The 21754-nt window shown below is 38.8% G+C and overlaps 1 protein-coding gene across 2 annotated transcripts in view; it reads right to left on the bottom strand.

Moving 5' to 3' along the window:
- Nucleotides 1-21754, bottom strand: part of sez6b (seizure related 6 homolog b) — a 214839-nt gene that overhangs the window by 6597 nt on the left and 186488 nt on the right. For both annotated transcript variants that reach the window (XM_051397921.1, XM_051397922.1), the window contains exons 11-14: nt 15436-15630; nt 8347-8538; nt 3478-3672; nt 461-496 (exon numbers count right to left, since the gene is read on the bottom strand). In XM_051397921.1, coding sequence (XP_051253881.1) covers nt 461-496; nt 3478-3672; nt 8347-8538; nt 15436-15630 — 618 coding nt within the window. The remainder of the gene's footprint in view (nt 1-460; nt 497-3477; nt 3673-8346; nt 8539-15435; nt 15631-21754) is intronic.

Genomic DNA, 21754 nt, shown 5'->3' with positions numbered 1-21754 from the left:
TTATATCATTCCGTTTGTTTTGAACAAATGATCTGTATATTATATATGATTATATATATGTATGGGTGCATCATGTTCACCCTGAGCAGAATTTAACTAAAAACAAACCAATTAGCTGACTTTAGATGGGAACAATAGATGAAGGTTGTTTTTGTAACTGCTCAGTCCGTCCAGGAAGTTGCAATGCAACTATTTGTGTCATTTTTACTTTCTTCTACAATTTCTTTGAAAAATGCCTACAAACATCACAATATGCATTGCTGCCATGAAATCAGACATCTTAAACTGCAACAATCCCCCCAAAACCCTCAACCTAAGCCTGGAGGGACTGATACTGAAAACCTGACACTGGGGAAACTTTCTGGAAGTTTTCTTTCACAGGAAGTACTGCTAGCACAAATATTCAGCAGAATCTTCTGTGCTCATGCAGGCTGAAGGTGTGCAGGTAAAATGAACTTACCATCTAATCTGTGCTCATCATACTCCACTGGGTGGGCTGAGGAGAACACAGTGGCAATGTTAAACATCTGGAAAAGGGCTTAATGAATTAAACAAACATAAAAAGAAAGTAAGTAAACAATGCTTTGTTCAAAATATTTACAGACAAATTCTGTCTGACCTGTTTGCGCTGATTAAAATTCAAATTGATTGAAAGTCTTCATGTCCTTATTGTTTTTAATGACACGATTAACCACAACAGGAACGTAATCTCATTCCTGAGTGCACAACGGGACATTTTGAGCACAGGGAAATTCCAGAGAATTGTTTTGCAGGACCTTTTCAGGACACTTTCCAGGATTTGTTCTTGACAACAAAGAAAAGCACTTGCTCACAAACAGTAGTCAGCCATAATTCCTTGGCCCTATCGCTTTCCGTGGCATACTTGGCCATACAGCCGATTTCTTCTTTCTGTACTAGGACAACAAATATTATTTACAGGATATCTGACCATTTGAATCCATTTCTAGGTGTTCAAGATATCTGTCAATGAACAAACAAATTTGTGTAAAATTACAGAACAAATACTTTTTTTGCTGTTTTACATAATTTTAGAAATGTATTAAGTGTATGAAACTTAAATTAACAGTTTAATCTATTACATAAACAGTGAATATCTGTGAATAAATTATAGATTTGCAAATGTATTTTAATCTTTTTATGTGAAATAAAATTTTATGATTATTTACAGTTTTAGATTTTTCAAAATTAGACATGTACATTTTCAGGCTATTTGTGTCATTTATTCATATTTACATGTATTTAAAATACAGAAAAAAACAATGCAATACAGTACATGAATGGATAATGTCGTAGCTATGGTTTATCTGGCACAGGGGTTAGCAACCCTTACTATCAAAGAAGCCATTTTTGGCCAGACGAAATCACAACACATAGTTCAGCCTACATTTTAACGTATGAGTCCACAAATATCTGTATCTGTGGATGTATCTGCTCCACAAACTGAATAATCGTTATTTGTATCTGTACTCAGATTACTTAACCAGGTGGGGCTTACCAGAAGTTTTTAATTCAAAAATTGATATTGGTTAATCAGAAGATGCTATATTTATTCAAAAACTGTTCACAGAAAACCCTCAGAATTGAGCTTCAGAGCAATGTTTCCAATCACAGGTAGGTAGGCTGAAGCCTATGTGACCAATAGTATGCTGCACAAATAATGTGGGTGTGGTTTACCTTACCTCTCCCAGTGCTTACCTACTGCCCTGGTAACCAATGATATCCAGCTGACTGGTATGAGCTACTGCAGTGTTTGTGCCACACTGTAGCTCTCTGTGAGAGCATAGATACACCCTGTGGGCGAGTGTCCACGGGTTCGCCAGCATAAAACAAGGACATTGAGAAGAGGACTAATGAGAAAAACTGAGTAAAAGAGGTAATGATAGTATGCTTATGTACATTTCACCCTGGGGAATTTCTGATTTCTGATTCTGATAATCTGATATTAGCAAAATGTTTTTGCATGACTTTAATTTCTCTACAAAATATAATTGATGTACTTGCAAAAAAATCTTGTTTTGTGCTCAGTATGTCCCACCACGCACTCAGGAATGAGACAGGAATATAAGTGTCAGTTCATTACTTTGGGATGCAGAGCAGCTGGGCTGCAGCGATCCTCAGAGGAATCCAAAAGCACATTACAAACACACATCTCCGCCCTGACAGGTAGCTCCTCCAGTCTGGCTATTTGTCTAATGTGTCCTTACAGCACCCTGTCTCCCGGAGGTGCTTTGATCAGGGTGCAGGCTCAAACTAAAGGCCACTCTTCGGTTATTTCAGCCTCCAGACTGGAACAACCTTCTTCAAAGTGTCAGGACAACAAAATCCAGAGTCATTTAAAACAAACAAAAACACTTTTCCTCCCCAGCTATCAGTGTGACTGATGGGTTTTTGCTGCCTTTTTGAAACACGCTCGCTTTTCTTTGGGCAGCTTGTTTCTTGTTTTGTTCAATTGTCTTTCAAACTGTCACAGTCTCCTGGTGGAGACTAAATAATAGAGAATATACAGAGCTGTGTCAAAACACCTGATTGTCATGTCTTTTGTATGATGGCATTTTTGAGATGGATCATGTCTACTTCCTGCAAATGTTTTCACTTTTATTTTAAGATTTTCCAGGTCTGATTCATCTTATTTTAATTTCATCTTTCCAGCACACGTTGACGTATTAACCAAATAAAAATAGTACAACAACATATTACACAAGACCAGAAATTACAACAAAATAACATACAAACAACCTAAAAGAAATAAAGTTTAAAAGACTCAGAAAAGACCTTGGATTTCTAAAACAAAAGGCAGCAGATTAGGCAGGGGTTTATAGGTTTTAATTTTTAATTTTGTGAATATAAAATAGTGCCATCACAATATAAAAATATACTAAAAAGAATTATTCTCGACTAATTGGACTCAAACTGACTTAGACTGAAACTATAAAATATGGGTAGCTTGAAAAAAGACTAAAATAAAAATAAAATCCATGCATGTCATCTGGTCAGATTCAACAGAATCTATGCTAGAGCTGATAAACTGTTTTTAATTCTCATATAGTAATTATACTGTACCACATAACGAAAGGAATGCATTGAACCATATCAATGAATACAGATGATACCAATGAACCAATAAAATGTAACATGTTACAAATGTTACATTTTCGTTTATTTTAGCTATAAAACTTTTTTGTTGCTGTTGTTGCATTTTAGTTTCCATCGACAATAATGTTTTTTCCGATCACATTAATAATGATTTGAGAAGTAGATTTTGCTATGATGGTTGTTTCTTGTGGGTAGTCCTTGTATGTTAAATATGTTGGATGAAGGATGAGATTATTTCATTTAGTTTTGTAATTTTCTATTGTCCTATCGTCTTAAATTAGATTTCATTTTCAAGAAGGAGAAGTAGACTTTTAAGCACCCAGCTGTGTATAACTGATTGACCATCAGGCTGCAGTTCCTCACCTTTGCAGACAGGTGGCAGCCCACTCCACTGGGAAGGGTGTCCAGGGACACAGTGGAGAACGGGCTCGCCCAGCAGCTGGTGGCCCACCAGGCAGGAGTAGTGGAGGGTCTCTCCGGCCTGGAAGTGGAGCTTGTTGGAGCTGGGGATCCCGTAGGTGGGGGTTCCTGGGTGACTACAAGGCTCGAAGGTCTCAGCTGGAGTTTAAAGAGAGAGAAATTGACTCTGTAAGATATGTAATCTATGACAGAGGGGATAGTGTTCTATTAATATTTCTTGACATTTGTCATCAGTGGAGGATGGTACTGTCCAGATTGCCATGCCATTGCCAAGTATGGATATTAATGATCCGCTGAGAGAAGCTCTCAACAGCATCACCATCAAGCTAAAAAATGTCTACTTGTACACATAATTTCAAACACTGTGGTTGTATATGTCATATTAAAAACAGGTGGAAAAACTCCTGAATTTAGAAAATATATGTGATGGTGGACAAACTGAATATGTTAAAAAAATGTGAATGGGAGGTTAGACAAAGACTGAGGAGAAAGACGTTCTGCAAACATCTGTCCACAGACTCAAATCAGAACCCTGTGAACTCCCTTCACTGTAACTTCATATGTGTCATACAGGGTGTGGGGTTAATGCGCGCGCACACACACACACACACACACACACACACACACACACACACACACACACACACACACACACTTACCAGTACTTCTTTTGAAAGCAGGGACAAAAATGTTACTACTTAATTGTGTGTGTGCCACCTCCGCTAATCAATGTCTGCATGCAGTGGGTGTCGTTGCCTGTTTTGTTGAAAATTGTCAGTGGCAGCATCTGCCATCTTGCTGTCTGACAACCTGACAAGCACTTTGTGTGAAGCACACCGAGCTACCCTGTCTCCTAGAAATTACGTTTGTATATTACAAAGTTGTTTTCATAATTACGTTGTGGTGACAACATAATACCTGCCTGGATTATGTTCAGAGACAACGTTTTTTGATACAATACATTTATGTTGCGGTGGTAGGATGTACAAAGTGCAGGACTGTCACTCAACAGTCCAGGGTTTGCATCCACCCTCCAGCAACAAAAGCACTTTGGTTAACGTTGGGAAAGACTGTGATTTTGGTTACATGCTTAAGTCTCCTCCAGTCAGAACTCAGTGTTTCTTTTTGTCGCTACAGTGTGCTGTTTGAATGCTGTCAGTGCAGAGTTTAACTCTAGAAGGATGTTTTCACATTCATCTGCTGAAAGAGGAAAGTTTCTCTGAGCTCATTGAAAATCAGATTTTAAGGGGCGGGGAGCATGATTTGTAAGTGGTAAATGGTGGTAAAGTACTTATAATCAGACTCAGAATCTGAATTTCTGATTCTGATTCTGATTATAAGTACAGTCCATTTACCACTTACAAATCTCCTTTCTAGTCTTTCAACCACTTAATGCGCTGTACACTACATGCCACACTCGTCCCATTCACACACATTCACACACTGATGGCAGTGGCTGCCATGCAAGGTGCAAACTGCTCACCAGAATGGAAACTAATCATTAACACACACTCATACACCGATGCACAGCATCAGGAGCAATTTGGGGTTCAGTATCTTGCTCAAGGACACTTCGACATGCAGCGAGAGGAGCCGGGGATCAGACCACCAACCTTCTGATTAGTGGACGACCCGCTCTACCGAGCCACAGCCACCCCTGTGACATCACAAGTAGTTAGGAAGTCAGTCCTGGTCCAGTATACAACTTGTACAGTGTGATGTAAAAACTTAAAGCCACTTTAAGCTTTCAGCCACTGAGAATGGACTTTACAGTGAAGGAGGAGACATCTTGTCCCCCTTTCTGACATTTCTACCAACTGTTTCTGTGCAAAGCTAACTGAAACTTCAAACAGTGTCGTGTCTTCCTCTTTTGTTGTTTTCATCATGTTACGTCTGTCATGTGTTATATGTCTTGATGTTGGAAAGGCGTGCACATCCGTAATTGTCATTTAAACTAAAGTAACGAGCCCGTTTTGAAAGTGTAAGGAGTAGGAAGTACAGATATTTGTGTGAAAATGTAGGCAGTAAAAGTAAAAGGGTGCTACAAAATTAATACACAAGTAAAGTATTTGCACTTGGTTAAATCCCACCTCTGGCATTAAGTTTCACTCAAAACATATTTGCTGTTGTTTATATGAATGTGATCTCTAGGAGACAGGGCAGCACTGAGCATGTTTTCTGATTTGCAAGTCGAAATAAATCTAGATGTTTAGTTTAAAACTGAAAAATGTATTGTATGAATTAGTTTCAGACTGTAGCAGGTCTTATATAATCATTGAAATACTGCTGAAACACTAACATTTCATAATCTAGAACTTTTAACCACATTTAGTTTTAGGCGAAACTCTTCAAGTGTTTGACCTGCAAAAAAAATGAAGTGAAATAATAGCACGTGTAGTAGAGTGAGTGGGGTGAAGGAAAATTACATTAGGAATGAAAATCTGTGTGATGTGCGAGAGACAGTTCCACTTTTACACCGCAACACATCGTTCGCTCCTAAAGCTGAAGAGAACTTTTGGAAGTACAGTTTTCCTTTTTTTTTGGACATGATAATTGTCTTTTGCTGGTGATCTCCATCTCATACATAACAATGACCTGGCTTGTCTTCTCCAAAGTAATTTCCTTTGTCCAGTTAAATTAATTGTTAGTCAGTGCCATCGTACAATATTTCCCCACCTAGAAAGTGTTCATGCAAATGAGGTTAATGTCTTCAAGGCTGTTTGAAGAGGAAATTATATTTTAATCAGAATCTGCCGGCTTTATCAGAAACAAAGAAGTGATAGGAGGTCAAGGCGCTAAGATCAGCTGTTGGTGATTTTGATTACATTAAAATAAAATGAAAGACTGAAAACTTTTCCATCGCAACTAAATAAAGAAACTAGTGCTGTCAAACGATTAAAATATTTAATCGCGATTAATCACATTAATGTCATAGTTAACTCGCAATTAATCACACATTTTTATCTATTCTAAATGTCCCTTGATTTCTTTTTGTCCCATTATTTTTTTCTCATTTTAATGCTCTTATCAACATGGAAAAGTGGATCGGCTTGCTTTGTGCAAATGTTTTTATTGAAAACAACATTGGCATATACTGTAGTGTTCAATTTCACACTAACATCATCCATTGTCGCCTGGCTTTGACGAGGGGGCGGAGAATTCACATCAGCTGTGTGCTTGGCCATCAAGTGGTATTTCAGACTGGACGTGCTGCGATGATAGCTCAGTTCACAACGACAAAACACACAGATCACTTTGGTCTTGTCAATGGAACCATTTGGCAACTTTTTAAAAGTAAACTTTCCATTCAGAATATTATTGGCATCCATTTCGGCATCTCGTGCTTGCCATCCACTCAAAATGTAACGTCTACTACTCTTAGACAAGTGTGTGCGGCGTGCCTGTTGTTTTGTTTCCGGTCTGGCTAGATCCGGTGTGGTGTTGTAGTTTTTCTAACGTTACTAGTTGTTGCAACAGCGTGTGAAAAAAACTGCAAAGTGTGCTAGGCCAAAAAGAACGTTAATCTCGCAATAAAAAATGTATGCCGTTAAAATGTATTTGCGTTAACGCTGTTAATAACGCGTTTAACTGCCAGCTCTAAAAGAAACCAATTACAGAAGTCTTACCTGATATGTCAGAAACACGTCTAATAATTATCAAATGTTAGATTTTACAACAACAACTTTGAGCACTTTTATACATTTGTATACACATTTGTTAAATTTAAGTCAATAACAGCTGATATTTTGTGCGATATGTCTCCAAACTTGACAGTTGTAGATAAAACAATCATTCTTGTCAGTCTAAAGACTCTCAAACAGATTTAGGCCATCATGGGACACTGAAACTCTAACCTCCATTCAAAACCAGGCTAATTAATTTTCCTAATGTTAGTGGCTTTTAAAGGGAGAAACTGTGTGACATATTATTACCAGACCAGAACAAAAGTCTGAAGCCCCTCTGGTGGCCTCCAGAGGGTACGACGTTAAGCATACCCCAATTAAAAAGGGTTTAAACAGGCAATGGATATAATGAACATTAAGTTTTTTCAGAGTGTGTTACTCGAGGAAATGTCGCTCATCTATGGGCTCAAATACAGGTCAAATAGAGCTTGTAGAAAGTATATAACCTGATTAGAGCCAGACCTCAGCCAATGTTACCGACATAATCGGTATTGTATTGGCGATATTCAATAGCCGTCTGAGTAGCTTTGCAGAGTCATATCAGTGCAAAATCGCCACACAATCCACATAGAAAAGGTTTTTTTTCATTCAAACTATGTATACCATATATTGGCCGCTATCAGTAATAAGGGAATTTTTCAGTTTCAAAAATCCCATATCAGTCAGCAACTAGGTAAAATTATGCATGAGGAATTCAAAAAAAGACGCGTATTTGTAGAAGAAATTACACAAAGTCTGAATTAAATTTGTGCTTAAATTCTATTACCATAGGCCAGAGGTGGACCAAGTCATTGATTTGCGCAACAATTCACAGGTCTTTGCACTCAAGCCTCAAGTCAAGACTGAATCGGTATGAGATTCTAAAAAAAAGGGCTGTTTTCGGTGCAACAGACCTTTTTCACAACAGTCACTTTGACATGAAATAGTAGGGTAAACACAGGTGTTACCAATTATCCTAATTAAGGTTTGATTCTATTTAGTGTAGCCTTTGCAGTGAGCCAACATGTACAACAGCAGCACCCTGACCTGAATGATATTGAACCATAATTATTGGTAGCACTTGTTTACCCTACTGCTGTGAAAAAGGTCTACTCCGTGGGCCTTGAACAACACTTTAACTCGTACTTACGTAGGCATCGAGGCAGCTTCTGGTTCCATTTGGGGCCTGAGGATCCTCGGTTGAAACAGGTGAGCAGACTGTTTCCAGACAGAGTGAAGCCCTTGTTGCAGATGTACTGGATGGTCGAACCCACGGTAAAATGGGGACCTGACAGCACCCGCCTGCTGTTCTCCACCTTTCCAGGGTCAGCGCAAGATACGACTGGAGGGACAGACAAAGAAAGAAGGTTGGTTATTGTCAACCCACATTTCTGTCTTCCTTTGTCTCACCTTGACAAAGAGATGCGGCAAACTGTACAATCCATTCTCATGTTTACAACCAACATGCCATATGACTCGAATGTTGCCAGTTCAATGCCCAGAAGGATTCATCTGAAAGATTTTCTTTTTTTTAAATATAAAACTATAAACTAAAGTATGGATACTGACACATTTTACTCATATACTCATAATCCTAAAAAGTATGTAATCTGTACCGGATACTTGTTTCAACTGAGTACTCACTCAACCCTTATTACTACAGTGACAAATAAAAGTAGGTTAATCACAAAAGGAATTTTAGGAACTCTATTGGAGCGCAGGTTATTTTGACTGAAAATAACAAACACCAAATGCTGCTTGAAGATAGATTTTTTTTTCAAATCTTAAATTTTTCTTGTGAAATACTGGACAGTGTGAACTGTGCATACAGGTAGCTCAGAGACATATGCAGTGTGTCTGTGCAGACATGCTGTAAATACATTTCACATGATCAAACAAAGCGCCTGCAGATAACATTAGCAGACAATGTGCAGATTTGGATGTTATAACAGAGACTTTGCCTAAAAGTATCAGGGGGCCTGTGTTTGTAAAGAAAATATCAGACAGTCCAGCTCTGTTTGTCTGAGCCAGGTTACATAAGCCCACAGAGACGGGATTTAGAAATGAGTTGCGTCTATCCCGGCATCCAGTCAGGCCAGTTCTGGGCCCAGCAGGAGAAGGGCCAGCTAGGCCAGAAACACAGGGTGGAAGTTAGCCATGCTGGAGCCGAGGTCCCCGTCTGCTGCCAGTGGAGCCGGTCACTGGCAGCGAGGCACTGCCACTGCTTGCTTGTGTGTGTGTATGTGTGTGTCTGCTTCTGTGTAACAGCCTAATAAAAAACAGACTTGTAGTTGTAGTGAGGCCTGTTTTGCAAAGTCAGGCAGTTTTACCTTCACTCATTTCCTGCAGTGGCAGCTATTAGATGTAACTATCATGCAGAAGCATCTATCTTAGAACCACCAATCATTCTTTATTGAATTTGGCATTGTGGTTGTCGCAATACCAGTTTGTCAGAGCCAGTGAAGATGACGTACTATGTGTTGAGCTGCTCTCATTGGCTGCACAGTTTCAACTCATCTGTAGCAGGAAACAATGGTTGCTCGCCTGCTCACACACAATCTTGAATTACAGATAAACAGTCTATTCAGTCTAGTCTATTGTCTATTTTGTTATCGTATCGGTTTTTATTGCAGCCACTGGAGCTCCCCCTGCTGGCCATTACATAGAATGCAGGTTTAAGACCCTTCCACATTGGCTTCACTCCACAGACCCACAAGCTCTGTCCTTTGTATATACTGAGAGAGAGGGGATGACATGCAGCAAAGGGCTACAGGTCAGATTCGAACTCAGGTCACTGCATATATGGGTCACCAGCTCTACCGACTGAGCTAACCAGGCACCCTGTCTTTGTGTCTTTGTGTTCATGCAGGTCTGCTTTACTCTTGTGGATAGCTTTCTTTAGCTGTTTTGTCCATCTGCCATGCTAGCAGGGTTAGCTTGGTGGCTATCAGGGCTGGTTTAGGTGTATTCGGGTTGATTATGTTAAGTTATATGAGGATTGCCATGTATCTGTGGATAAAGTGGTTGGATACTATGATCACAATAATGAAAGATTACTAGGATAAAGGCAGTTGTGAGAGTTCAACTTTGGGAGGTCACGAATGCACAAGCATACCTGGAGACGTCACCAATTTTATCTCTCTGAGCGAGCTACTTTATGGTGAGCGGTAAATTGGATACTTATGAATCATAATAATTTTGCACCACCAATCAAACATGACTGTAATTTATGAGCTTGGTGTCACCTGTTATACAGGGTTTTTCTTTTGTCTTGCATTAATGGGCATTTTAACAGAGATAATAACATTCAGACAACAAATGCGTTATTTACATCTGAAATAGTTTTGGCTGCAAAGGAAGAATTAATTAATGATTAAAACTTCCATTTAGTCGATGTCTCCACACTGCTGCATGATAGGATAGAATTCTGTTGTACCCTTCAATGAATTTGTTTTCCAAAAAAAGCACAAGTGACCCCAGATCATTATTGGTTTACAAAGGTGCAACTGGGCCCTAAATATCTCAGGAACCCATGTTTCTTTGGGGCCTCTGCAGTCTACTCACTGGTCAGATTGAACAGGTTTTAACTGTGATTTTACAGTCCATACATAGTGTGTGCAGCTGATATTTAATAGTGCTAACCCTACACCCAAACTGTTTCTATTTTTGAAGTTTTGCTAAAGCAACACATCTGTTAATTCCAGCTTGTTAGAGACATTATTGTGCACTCGACACTGAAAAAGGAACCAGTTCCTATTTAAATCTGCACACATTTTGATGCTAGCTTCCAGTTCTTTGACCAATGACTGCTGATTTCTTATATATTGAACTGTTGTTCAGAAGGATCTTTGTCTCTTTCTGCCCTTTCAGTGGTCAGTCTGGTTGAACCACTGTACAGCGTTTTGTTCTCTATGTACAAAATATTACTTTTTTTGCAAACCCTTCACACAAAACATCTATCTGGACAGAGGACTTTCAACAACCTAAAAGCATGAAAGACTATTCACAAATTTAAGGTAGACCTCTCAGTTCAGCCATTTGACTGAACCAATCAAGCTTTTGTGGCTACTGTGTACAGGGAATGTTTGAGGGGACTACAATGAATATAATTCACAATAACTTTGACCCTCTGATAGAATGTCAGTGCACTAGCTTGCATACACAGAGTCATTTTGGAGATGTTGAAGAAGCGTATTCTTACTCTTAACTTTCTCTGACTTTTTTCATACGGTAAACATCAGATTCAGCAAACGCTCTTAGATTTCTGTGTAAATCACCTGCTCCATCAACATCCCGGAGCAAGCAGACGGATTGCGTTCCGAGCCGACAGAGCACAGAACGAGAGGAGGTGGACCCTGTGTTTATATTGATGATGGTTAGTGCTCAAATGCAGTCAAAGTGGAGGACTGTGCCTGAGAGAAAATTTAAAGTCAGAGAAAATTGAACGCCACCAATTTTTTACAAGTACAAGCCATTTAAAAACCAATATGTTTGTACCAGTGCTTCTTGCATGACGCCCATTGTTGTGTAGTTGAGCATTTAACTGCTAAAGATACAAATATTTCTCTCAGGAGACCAAAAACCAGGGTCCAAGCATTCAGGGCTTAGCCCAAATCTAGTGGGGTATGATATTTTTCTTCCCTTTACGGCTTCCCTTTTTTCAAGCCACATGAGATAATAGAATGTACATCATGTAGAGCCTACATCCTATTTTATATCTAATTGTTATCCAATTGTCTTCATCATTCTGAAACCAGAACACAACAAATGTTGAGGATGACTCATTTTCACTCCTGACACGTAAGAAGAGGCAAAAATAGTTGAGGTTGCCTCCTCATGAAAAACTACATAAGCTGGTTAGCTAGCTAGCTAGCTCACTGTGATGTTGCAATAGAATTAAACATGACACACAAAACTAAACCCTATGGCAATATTAAGGTAGACCAGGGACGGCTGGTATATATGGGCTAACAGGGCTAAGCCCCCCCTATCTTTTACAGTAAAGATGAAAAACTATTATCAAAAACCTTAGAACATATTGTTTTGAATTTTGGTAGAACCTAGAGCAGCAACAGCACCAAAAAGTGACAGAAAACCCAGGATATATATCTTGGGTTTTTTCCTGTGAATGGGCTAAATGTATTCAGCCCCAGTACAGTAGCGTTAGCTTCCATTTGATTGTGATTGACAAGTGTCGTGACACGCCCCCATTTGGGCTAAATTCATTCAGCCCAAAGGCTGACCTTCGACCAATCACAGCGCAGTAGCTACAGTACATTGACCTTCGACCAATCACAGCACAGCAGCTACAGTACAGTGACCTTCGACCAATCACAGCGCAGTAGCTACAGTACAGTGACCTTCGACCAATCACAGCGCAGCAGCTACAGTACAGTGACCTTCGACCAATCACAGCGCAGCAGCTACAGTACAGTGACCTTCGACCAATCACAGCGCAGCAGCTACAGTACAGTGACCTTCGACCAATCACAGCGCAGCAGCTACAGTACAGTGACCTTCGACCAATCACAGCGCAGCAGCTACAGTACAGAGACCTTCGACCAATCACAGCGCAGTAGCTACAGTACAGTGACCTTCGACCAATCACAGCGCAGTAGCTACAGTACAGTGACCTTCGACCAATCACAGCGCAGTAGCTACAGTACAGTGAGGCTAGGAAAAAATGGAAATACAGAGATTGGGAACACATCATCCAAACAATCGTAATTTTGTGTTACATGGTTTCAGCTAACGGACTGGCTAACAGCAAGTGTAGCTAGGAATTCACTTTTCTGGTTCCATGTTTGCTGTTTGGAGGAGACACGGCTTGGACCCAACAGGGAATTGTGGATTTAAAATATTTATCTGTCAAAATTAGGAAACCTGTCAGCTTAATGAGGGTCACCGCACCGCTGTACAGAGACACAACGAGCTGGTAAAGAAACACAGGCATTCACTATCACGGACTGTGGACTGTATTACATTCTGTGGGGACACAAGCTCGCCCTGCGGGGGTCTGACGAATCTCCCACTTCACTCCAGCGGCGACCAGTTCTCTTTTTAGACAGTCAATCAGCAGATCACCTGTCAAACACACAGGTTGCAAAGTACACGTCTAAGACCACAGAAAGGCCGTCGATGTGAGCGGCGTTTGAAACAACTCTCTCTTCTACAAATAATTCTTTTTTGCTTTGGTTTTATAGATTTATTTCTGGTACATGGTGTTGCAAATTGTTGCTGGTACTTTTCTATAATGTAGTCGTAGCGCAATTGGTATGTGCTGATGTGTACAGAGGAGAGAGAGAGAGAGAGAGAGAGAGAGAGAGAGAGATTTTTTGGCATCAGGTCATTCTTTTGGGTATGTCTCCCCAGTGTTGCCGTAGAGCCCTTGCCATAACAAAGTATACAATGTTGTTGCTGTAACTTGATGTGATGCTGCTGTTGCTGCTGTGTGATGTATTGATGAGTGTAATGCATTTGTTAGCCCACCCACCCAAAATCTCCACCAGCCGTCACTGGGGTAGACCCATTGATGGTGCTATTTCCCCAGTACCAGAACTTTTTCTCCAGTCCAGTCAAAAAGTTATTTTAACAACCTAAAAAATGAAGGGCTTTTGAGACAACATTCAGGGCAAGAGTCCCAGAAGAAAGGCTGATGATATGTCAGTGTTTACGCTTTTGCTGCCTCCAAGTGGCCACAAGAATCAGTTATGGCAGGTTTTAAAATCCACCAATCATGAGATCGAACATGTTTTGTCACTGATCCAAATGTCCTTTTAGCACTACTGATAGGAGGGAAATGATCAGTAAATGTCACACGTCCTGGTGGATAAGGACATAATTAATTGGCTCAGGGGGCAGCTTACCCTAGATGCCTTCTGAACAGACGTTTTCAAAGAAATCCTCCTTCACTCGGGGGCATCAGATAAATGCTGAAAATTTGTCATTTGGAACCTTTTTGATAAACAACCAAATAACTCCTAAAATGTATTGCAGTGATGGGATGCTTAGTCAGTTCACAGAAAGTAAACTATTGATCAATTTGATATCATTAGTGTCATTTATCAAGCAAAAATAGAAAATATTTCCTGGTTCCATCTTCTCAAATGTGAGGATTTACTGCCCACAGTTTTTTAAATATAGACATGCTTACTTTTTTTTATCAAATGGAATAACATCAAATTTATATTGACAACAGTAAATGTTAATAATTTTTTTTAAATATAAAATGTAGGTAAGACTTTATTTTAAGGTACACATAATCACCATTAACTAATTGCTTATTAGCATGCGTATCGTTTTGTAGCATATTGGCTCTTTATCAGCAATTATAATTATTAATATTAATTAAGAGTTTTCCGCTTAATGACAGTAAGTAAGGAAGTTGTTGGACATGAATTATGATCTCTTATGCAACAAAACACAAAAATATAAGTTAATAGTATAAATAAATAAAAATAAATAAATAAATAAATAAATATAATGAGTTCCCTGTTCTAAAGTAATTATAAAGTGAATTGACAGTCAGTTACCTGTAAGGAGCTCATGACCATTATCTTGTTTGATGATTTATAGATAACTTGGAATACTAGGTTAATGTCAAGGTCCCAGGCTCAAGAATAAGTTATTTTTTGTTTTGTTTTGATTTATTCATTGTTATTTATTTATTTTTACCTTTTTTCTTTTACTTCTAATTATTTGCGGGTTTTTACACGTGGTAGACCTACTTTTTTTTACCTACACTGTACAACCAGATAAGATTTAATTCGGAAAATGTATTGAAACTGATTACTGATTATTGAAAATTTTAAGTTAAAAAAACATTCTTGATCAAGACTTATTTTTGTAATTTTTATTTGTACTGTAAAAACAAAATGCCTAGTAAGTATGAATTTATACAACATGATCAGTAACATCTGTACTGGTACTATATACCTTATTGTTTATATATGCACTGTATTTTCTATATGAGTAAAAGATAACAAAAAGTAAAAAGGTAAAAAATTGTGTCAAGACGTTTAAATAACTGGCACTGTATGAATGATATGTACTGACACAATATTGTATAAAAACGGAAAAGGTTCATGGTTGGTTGGATCCATCTGAAATATTATCTCCTACATGTATCTTTGTTGCTGCTAAAAGCAATGTAGACACTCTCTGGCACTGAGCTTGAATCCACCATCTTTCCCATCTCAAGTGGATAATGCAGTGGCGGTGGCAGTGCTTTTGCACTCACCTCTCTCACAGCTTGGTAGGTCGCCACTCCAGGTGAGGTCCCATTGGCACATGAGCAGCTCGGCGCCCACCACCTGATAACCCGGGTAACACTGGTAGGTAACCACAGTTCCCTGAACCAGCTCAGGGTGAGATGTACTCTTCCAGCCATTAGAGATCTCTGGAAGCTCGGGGCAGGTGTCATTACGAGCTACTTCTGCAGGCGTAGCGGGGGAGGGGATCAGAGAGAGACAGTACGGGAGAGAGGAAGACAGGAAATTAGGAAATGGATGTAAGGTTTGAGTGATACGAGCTCTGAAAGGGTGATTATTCATAATTATAATAATAACAGACTTATTTCTATAGCAGATTTCATACAGATGGTTTAGCTCAGTGCTTTACAAAATAGATAAAAGACAAGAGAATAAATAAAAGAAAGGCACATGAAGACAATACTGCACAATAAAACCACACAAATCAAATGAATAAGAAATAAAAGAGGCAGCAAATAGCAAGAATAGATATGTTAAGAACAAGAGAATATGTGAAAGTAAAAATAAGAAGTAAAATAAAGCATAAGAACAATAAAATATGTAACAGATAAGAATAAAACCAAGCAAAGTGACAGTTAAAGGCAAAGTCGTGGAAATGTTGACAGAGCTTGCTTTTCTTGTAGCCTTTGGGAATTCCATTTTTTGGTACATACTGCAGTTAAAAAAGGCTGAGCTGCTGAGTTTCTTATTTGTCTGATAGCTTGTATTTGAAAAAACAGCAGCAGAGGATGTGTGGGGCCACGAAGGATTATAAAATGACAATGCATTGGTAATGTAGGCCGGTCCCAAACCATTAGGAGCCTCGTAAACCAGTAACATGAACTTTAAAATCAATCCTAAAAGATACTGGGAGTCAGTTGTTTTTGTCTGTACTTGTGTTGTTTTTGTTGGCAAAGTTTATTTCTAAAACCTGACAGTCCAGAGTTAGGACCAGGAAGCAGAGCTGCTGTCTTACACACTTCTCTGCGCTTTCTTTAGAACAGTCACCCACCAAAACCCCATAGAGACTGTGTCTGTCCCCCGACCACCTAAATTATTTAAAGTTCAACATAAAAATCGAATAAAAATTCAAACTAACTCCTCAGTAGCACAAAATAAGAGAATGAAATGTGGACTGTTAAATATCAGGTCTCTGTCCTCTAAAGCTGTTTTAGTGAATGAACTAATATCAGATTATGATATTGATTTACTTTGTCTTACTGAGACCTGGTTGTCCCACGAGGAGTATGTTAGCCTATTATTAATTATGATTCGAGCGTTTTAATGGACCCTAAACCTAAACTAAATTATAATTCATTTGAAAGCCTTGTTCTTAGTCTTTCTCACCCAACCTGGAAAACACTGCAGCCAGTTCTATTTGTTATAGTGTACCGCGCTCCTGGACCGTACTCTGATTTTATATCTGAATTCTCAGAGTTTTTATAAAATTTAGTCCTTAAATCAGATAAAGTAATTATTGTAGGTGATTTTAATATTCATGTGGATGTTAACAATGACAGCCTTAGTAACGCGTTTATATCATTAATAGACTCAATTGGCTTCTGTCAGAGTGTAAATAAACCAACTCATTGTTTTAATCACACTCTTGACCTTGTTCTATCATATGGCATTGATATTGAACATTTAATAGTCTTCCCACAAAATCCTTTCCTATCTGACCATTATTTAATAACTTTTGAATTCATACTATGAGATTATAAGCCATTAGGCAAAACTTCTTACAGCAGATGTCTATCTGACAGTGCTGTAGCTAAATTTAAGGAGGAGATTCCATCAGTGTTTAATTCAATGCCATGTCTGAATTTAACAGAGTCCTATAACGACTTTAGTCCCTCTGAAATTGATAATCTTGTTGATAGTGCTGCAGGCTCACTACGAAGAACATTAGATTCTATCGCTCCTATAAAAAGGAAATTTAAAACACAGTAAACTAGCACCGTGGTACAACCACCAAACCCGCCAATTAAAGCAAAAGCTAGGAAATCTGAAAGGAAATGGCGCTCTTCCAAATTATCAGAATATCACTCAATTTGGCAAGACAATCTTAAAACCAATAGAAAGGCCCTCCGTAACACCAGAGGAGCCTATTATTCAGCACTTACAGAAGAAAATAAGAACAACCCCAGGTTCCTCTTCAGCACTGTAGCCAGGCTGACAGAAAGCCACAGCTCTATTGAGCCACATATCCCCATAAACTTAAGTAGCAACGACTTTATGAGCTTCTTTTATAATAAAATGATTACTATTAGAGAGAAAATTAATCACCAACTGCCATCAACAGTTATCAGTGGCTCTCCAAGTTCAGGAACTTTAACTAATGTAAACTCAGATATATATTTAGACTGTCTTTCTGCTATCGATCTTCATCAGTTAATTTCAATAATTTCTACATCGAAGCCATCAACCTGTCTGTTAGACCCGATCCCAACTAGGCTGCTTAAAGAAGTTGTTCCCTTAATTGGCACTTCTTTACTGGATATGATTAATCTTTCTTTATTATCAGGATATGTACCACAGTCCTTTGAAGTAGCTGTAATTAAACCCCTTCTTAAAAAGCCCACTCTTGACCCAGGGGTTTTAGCCAACTATAGACCGATCTCTAACCTCCCCTTCCTCTCTAAGATTCTGGAGAAAGTAGTCACCAAAGAGTTGTGTGACTTTTTACATAACAATAGTTTATTTGAGGATTTTCAGTCAGGATTTAGAGTTCATCACAGCACAGAGACAGCTCTGGTTAAAGTTAATAATGACCTTCTGATTGCTTCAGACAATGGACTTGTCTCTGTACTTATTATTATTATTAGATCTTAGTGCTGCATTTGACACCATTGACCATAATATTCTTTTACAGAGACCTGAGCATCAAATTAGCATTAAAGGAACCGCACTAAGCTGGTTTAAGTCATATTTATCAGATCGTTCGCAGTTTGTACATGTTGAATCTTCAATAAATACTACAGTTAGTCATGGAGTTCCACAAGGTTCTGTACTTGGACTAATACTATTTACTCTATATATGCTCCCTTTGGGCAAAATTATTAGAAATCACTCCATTAACTTTCACTGTTATGCAGATGATACGCAGTTATATCTATCAATCAAGCCAGATGAAATTAATCAATTATCTAAATTACAAACATGTCTTAAGGACATAAAATCCTGGATGAGCTGCAATTTTCTGATGTTAAACTCAGAAAAAAACGAAATTCTTGTACTAAAAATCTTAGAGACTCACTGTCTAAAGCTATAGTTACTCTAGATGGTATTACCTTGGCCTCTAGCACCACTGTCAGGAATCTTGGAGTTATCTTTGATCAGGATTTGTCATTTAATTCCCACATGAAGCAGACCTCCAGGACTGCCTTCTTAAATTTACGTAATATTACAAAAATTAGACACATCCTATCACAGACAGATGCAGAAAAACTAATCCATGCATTTGTTACTTCTAGGCTGGATTACTGCAACTCTTTATTATCAGGTTGCCCCAATAAGTCCATTAAAACGCTCCAATTAATTCAGAACGCTGCAGCACGAGTACTGACAGGAACTAGAAAAAGAGATCACATCTCTCCTGTACTAGCTTCTCTGCATTGGCTCCCTGTAAAATTTAGAATAGAATTTAAAAGTCTCCTCCTCACCTACAAAGCTCTTCATGGTCAGGCCCCTTCATATTTTAAAGAGCTCATAGTACCCTATTACCCCTCTAGAACACTACGTTCTCTGAATGCTGGGCCACTTGTGGTTCCTATAGTCTCTAAAAGTGGAACCAGCTTCCAGTTGTGGTTCGGGAGGCAGACACCCTCACCACATTTAAGAGTAGGCTTAAGACATTCCTCTTTGATAAAGCTTATAGTTAGGGCTGGATCAGGTGAGTCTTGAACCATTCCTTAATTATGCTGCTATAGGCCTAGACTATCGGGGGATTTCCCATGGTGCACTGAGCTCCTCTCTTCCTCTCTCTTTCTGCACTCATTCATGTCCCATTAATGCATGTTACTAACTTCACTTCTTCCCCGGAGTTCTTGAGCTTTCTCGTTTCGCAGGTTCTTATCGATCCTGGTGGAGCCTCCTGCCATGGTCCTGCTAGATTGCCATTACCAACACTGTTGTTGCTGTGCACCTGTCTGTCTGTCTGTCTGTCTGTCTGTCTCTGTCTGTCTTTCTCTATGTCTCTCTCTCTGTCTCTCTCTCTCTCTCTCTCTCTCTCCCCAACTGGTCGAGACAGACGACCAGCCACCTAGAGCCGTGGTGCTCATGGTGGTACTGTTGGGTCTCTGTAAATAATGTTATAAAGAGTTCGGTCTAGACCTGCTCTATTTGAAAAGTGTCCTGAGATAACTTCTGTTATGAGTTGGCGCTATACAATTGAATTGAATTGAATTGAAAAATTTAAATTGTTTTCCTTGTTTGTGCCTTTGACTGCAAATCAAGTTTCCCATTTGGGATGATAAATATAACTGAACACACAACAATATGTTCCTTCTCTATTTAATATCTTTTAAATATCTTAGGAACCTTTCAAAACCAAATATATGTGTTGAATGTTAGGTTTTAATGTTAGAAACATTAGGCAAAGTTGGACACAAGTTGGATTGAATTAAACTGTTAGAATGAAGAATGAAATGACAGTGAATGACATCTGACAGTCAATAAAAAAAATTCAACCTCACATATCAGCAAACACATAAGAGGGTCACTACGTTAAATTAGCAGCCTGGTATCACCAAATGGTGTATGAATAACAAGCCAATCTCTTGAGACATTTAGCACGTTACCTTTTTGCTGTTTTGCGTGTGATGTCACACCGTTTATACTGACTTACGTTGGACAGGGACAGCGTGTCGTTTTACGCAGGTCATAGAGAAGAAAATATCAGGTGACGTAGTATGAAGAGCTTTTAGTGAGATGGGAGCATTAACCTAGGAGACTGTTTCTTTAAAATCAAAGTTGACTTTTATTTTTAAGTTTTTATTGCTTTATTGTGTAACATATTTTACTTAAATGACGTACATAAAGTAACTTACACACATAACTTACACACGTAACTCAAGTGACGTAAGTAAAGTACTTTTAACCTAAATCAGGTTTTCCTTAACCTAGCTCAAGTAGCTCCATGATGACAAAGGTCACCTGACTTTGTCCTTTCCTGCACATTCACAACGTATAAAATGACATACATGCAAAATGTCGTTAAAAGTGGCATGGGGGTTTCAGCTTTTCTCTGTGTCTTCTCAAAACCAGTGACTTTCCCTAAAAGGACCAGTGTGTGGGATTCAGGGGCATCAACCAGTGAAGTTGGAGAGCAGCAAACAGCCAGGCATTAAGAACCCAATCTGTCTCCATTTGGTTTCTATTTCTCCAAATCTTCAGTCCCTAAATTACTCGACACTGGTCGCTGCAGATTGCGAGCTGGCTGCAGAACAACCCAATTGGTTAACATGGTCACCAAAAGGAAGTAGTCAGATGAAAAGTTTGGATATAAGTCATACACAGCCTCAGTAATGAATTCTGATTTTAAAAGTAGCAAAAGGCTTTAGACATACTCCACCCCAAAAAATTACTTGATTACAGTAATGTGAGTAGGTGTAATTTGTTCCAATTTCACTCCATTTCTGCCAATAGATGTCCTCCTAAATGTTAGACACTGGACCTTTAACTACTTTGTTTCAAACATACCCTGGCCTTAAAAGCAACAACAGTGATCTTCTTCAGAAAAGAAAGAATAGCATTGCAACTAGCACTGGCAATGTTTCTTTTAAACTAAATTCAACTAGAAATATACAGTGTACACTGTTACGTATGCATTTATGTCTAAGGGCTCTTACAATTCAATTTCCTGCCATGTTGCAATTGGTGGTTTGTAGACATTATGGGAATTTGGATAAAAATTTCTGACTCCAAACCTGTAACTCAGTTGTGTTGTGTCACACCATTTGGGATTAACAACCAGAGACTGTGCCAGGGTTGTAAAATGACAAAACTTGTCTATAACAATAATAACTTAACATTCTTATGGTAGCTTTTCCAATTTGTAAGTACCTGGGCAGAGATTATGAAATAAAGACATATTTTTATTAGAGCTTGAAAACAAGGGATTCCTTGCTGAAGCATTACTTTTCCAAAAACTGCAATGAGCTGTTTAGTGGGGTAACTCGAACCTGCCAGTCCTGTTGGCTCCGCTCTGCTCGTTCCCAGGCACACGGCAGCAGGTTCAGGCCCTCTGCTTAGAAGTCTAATTTGGACAAACATACCAAAGTAATTGCACTTGGGCACTAGGAATGCAAC

The sequence above is a fragment of the Dicentrarchus labrax genome, unplaced genomic scaffold (genome assembly GCF_905237075.1).
Source record: "Dicentrarchus labrax unplaced genomic scaffold, dlabrax2021, whole genome shotgun sequence".
NCBI lineage: Eukaryota > Metazoa > Chordata > Actinopteri > Moronidae > Dicentrarchus > Dicentrarchus labrax.
Note: the sequence above shows the minus strand (reverse complement) of the source record. Positions and strands in the feature narration are given on the sequence as shown.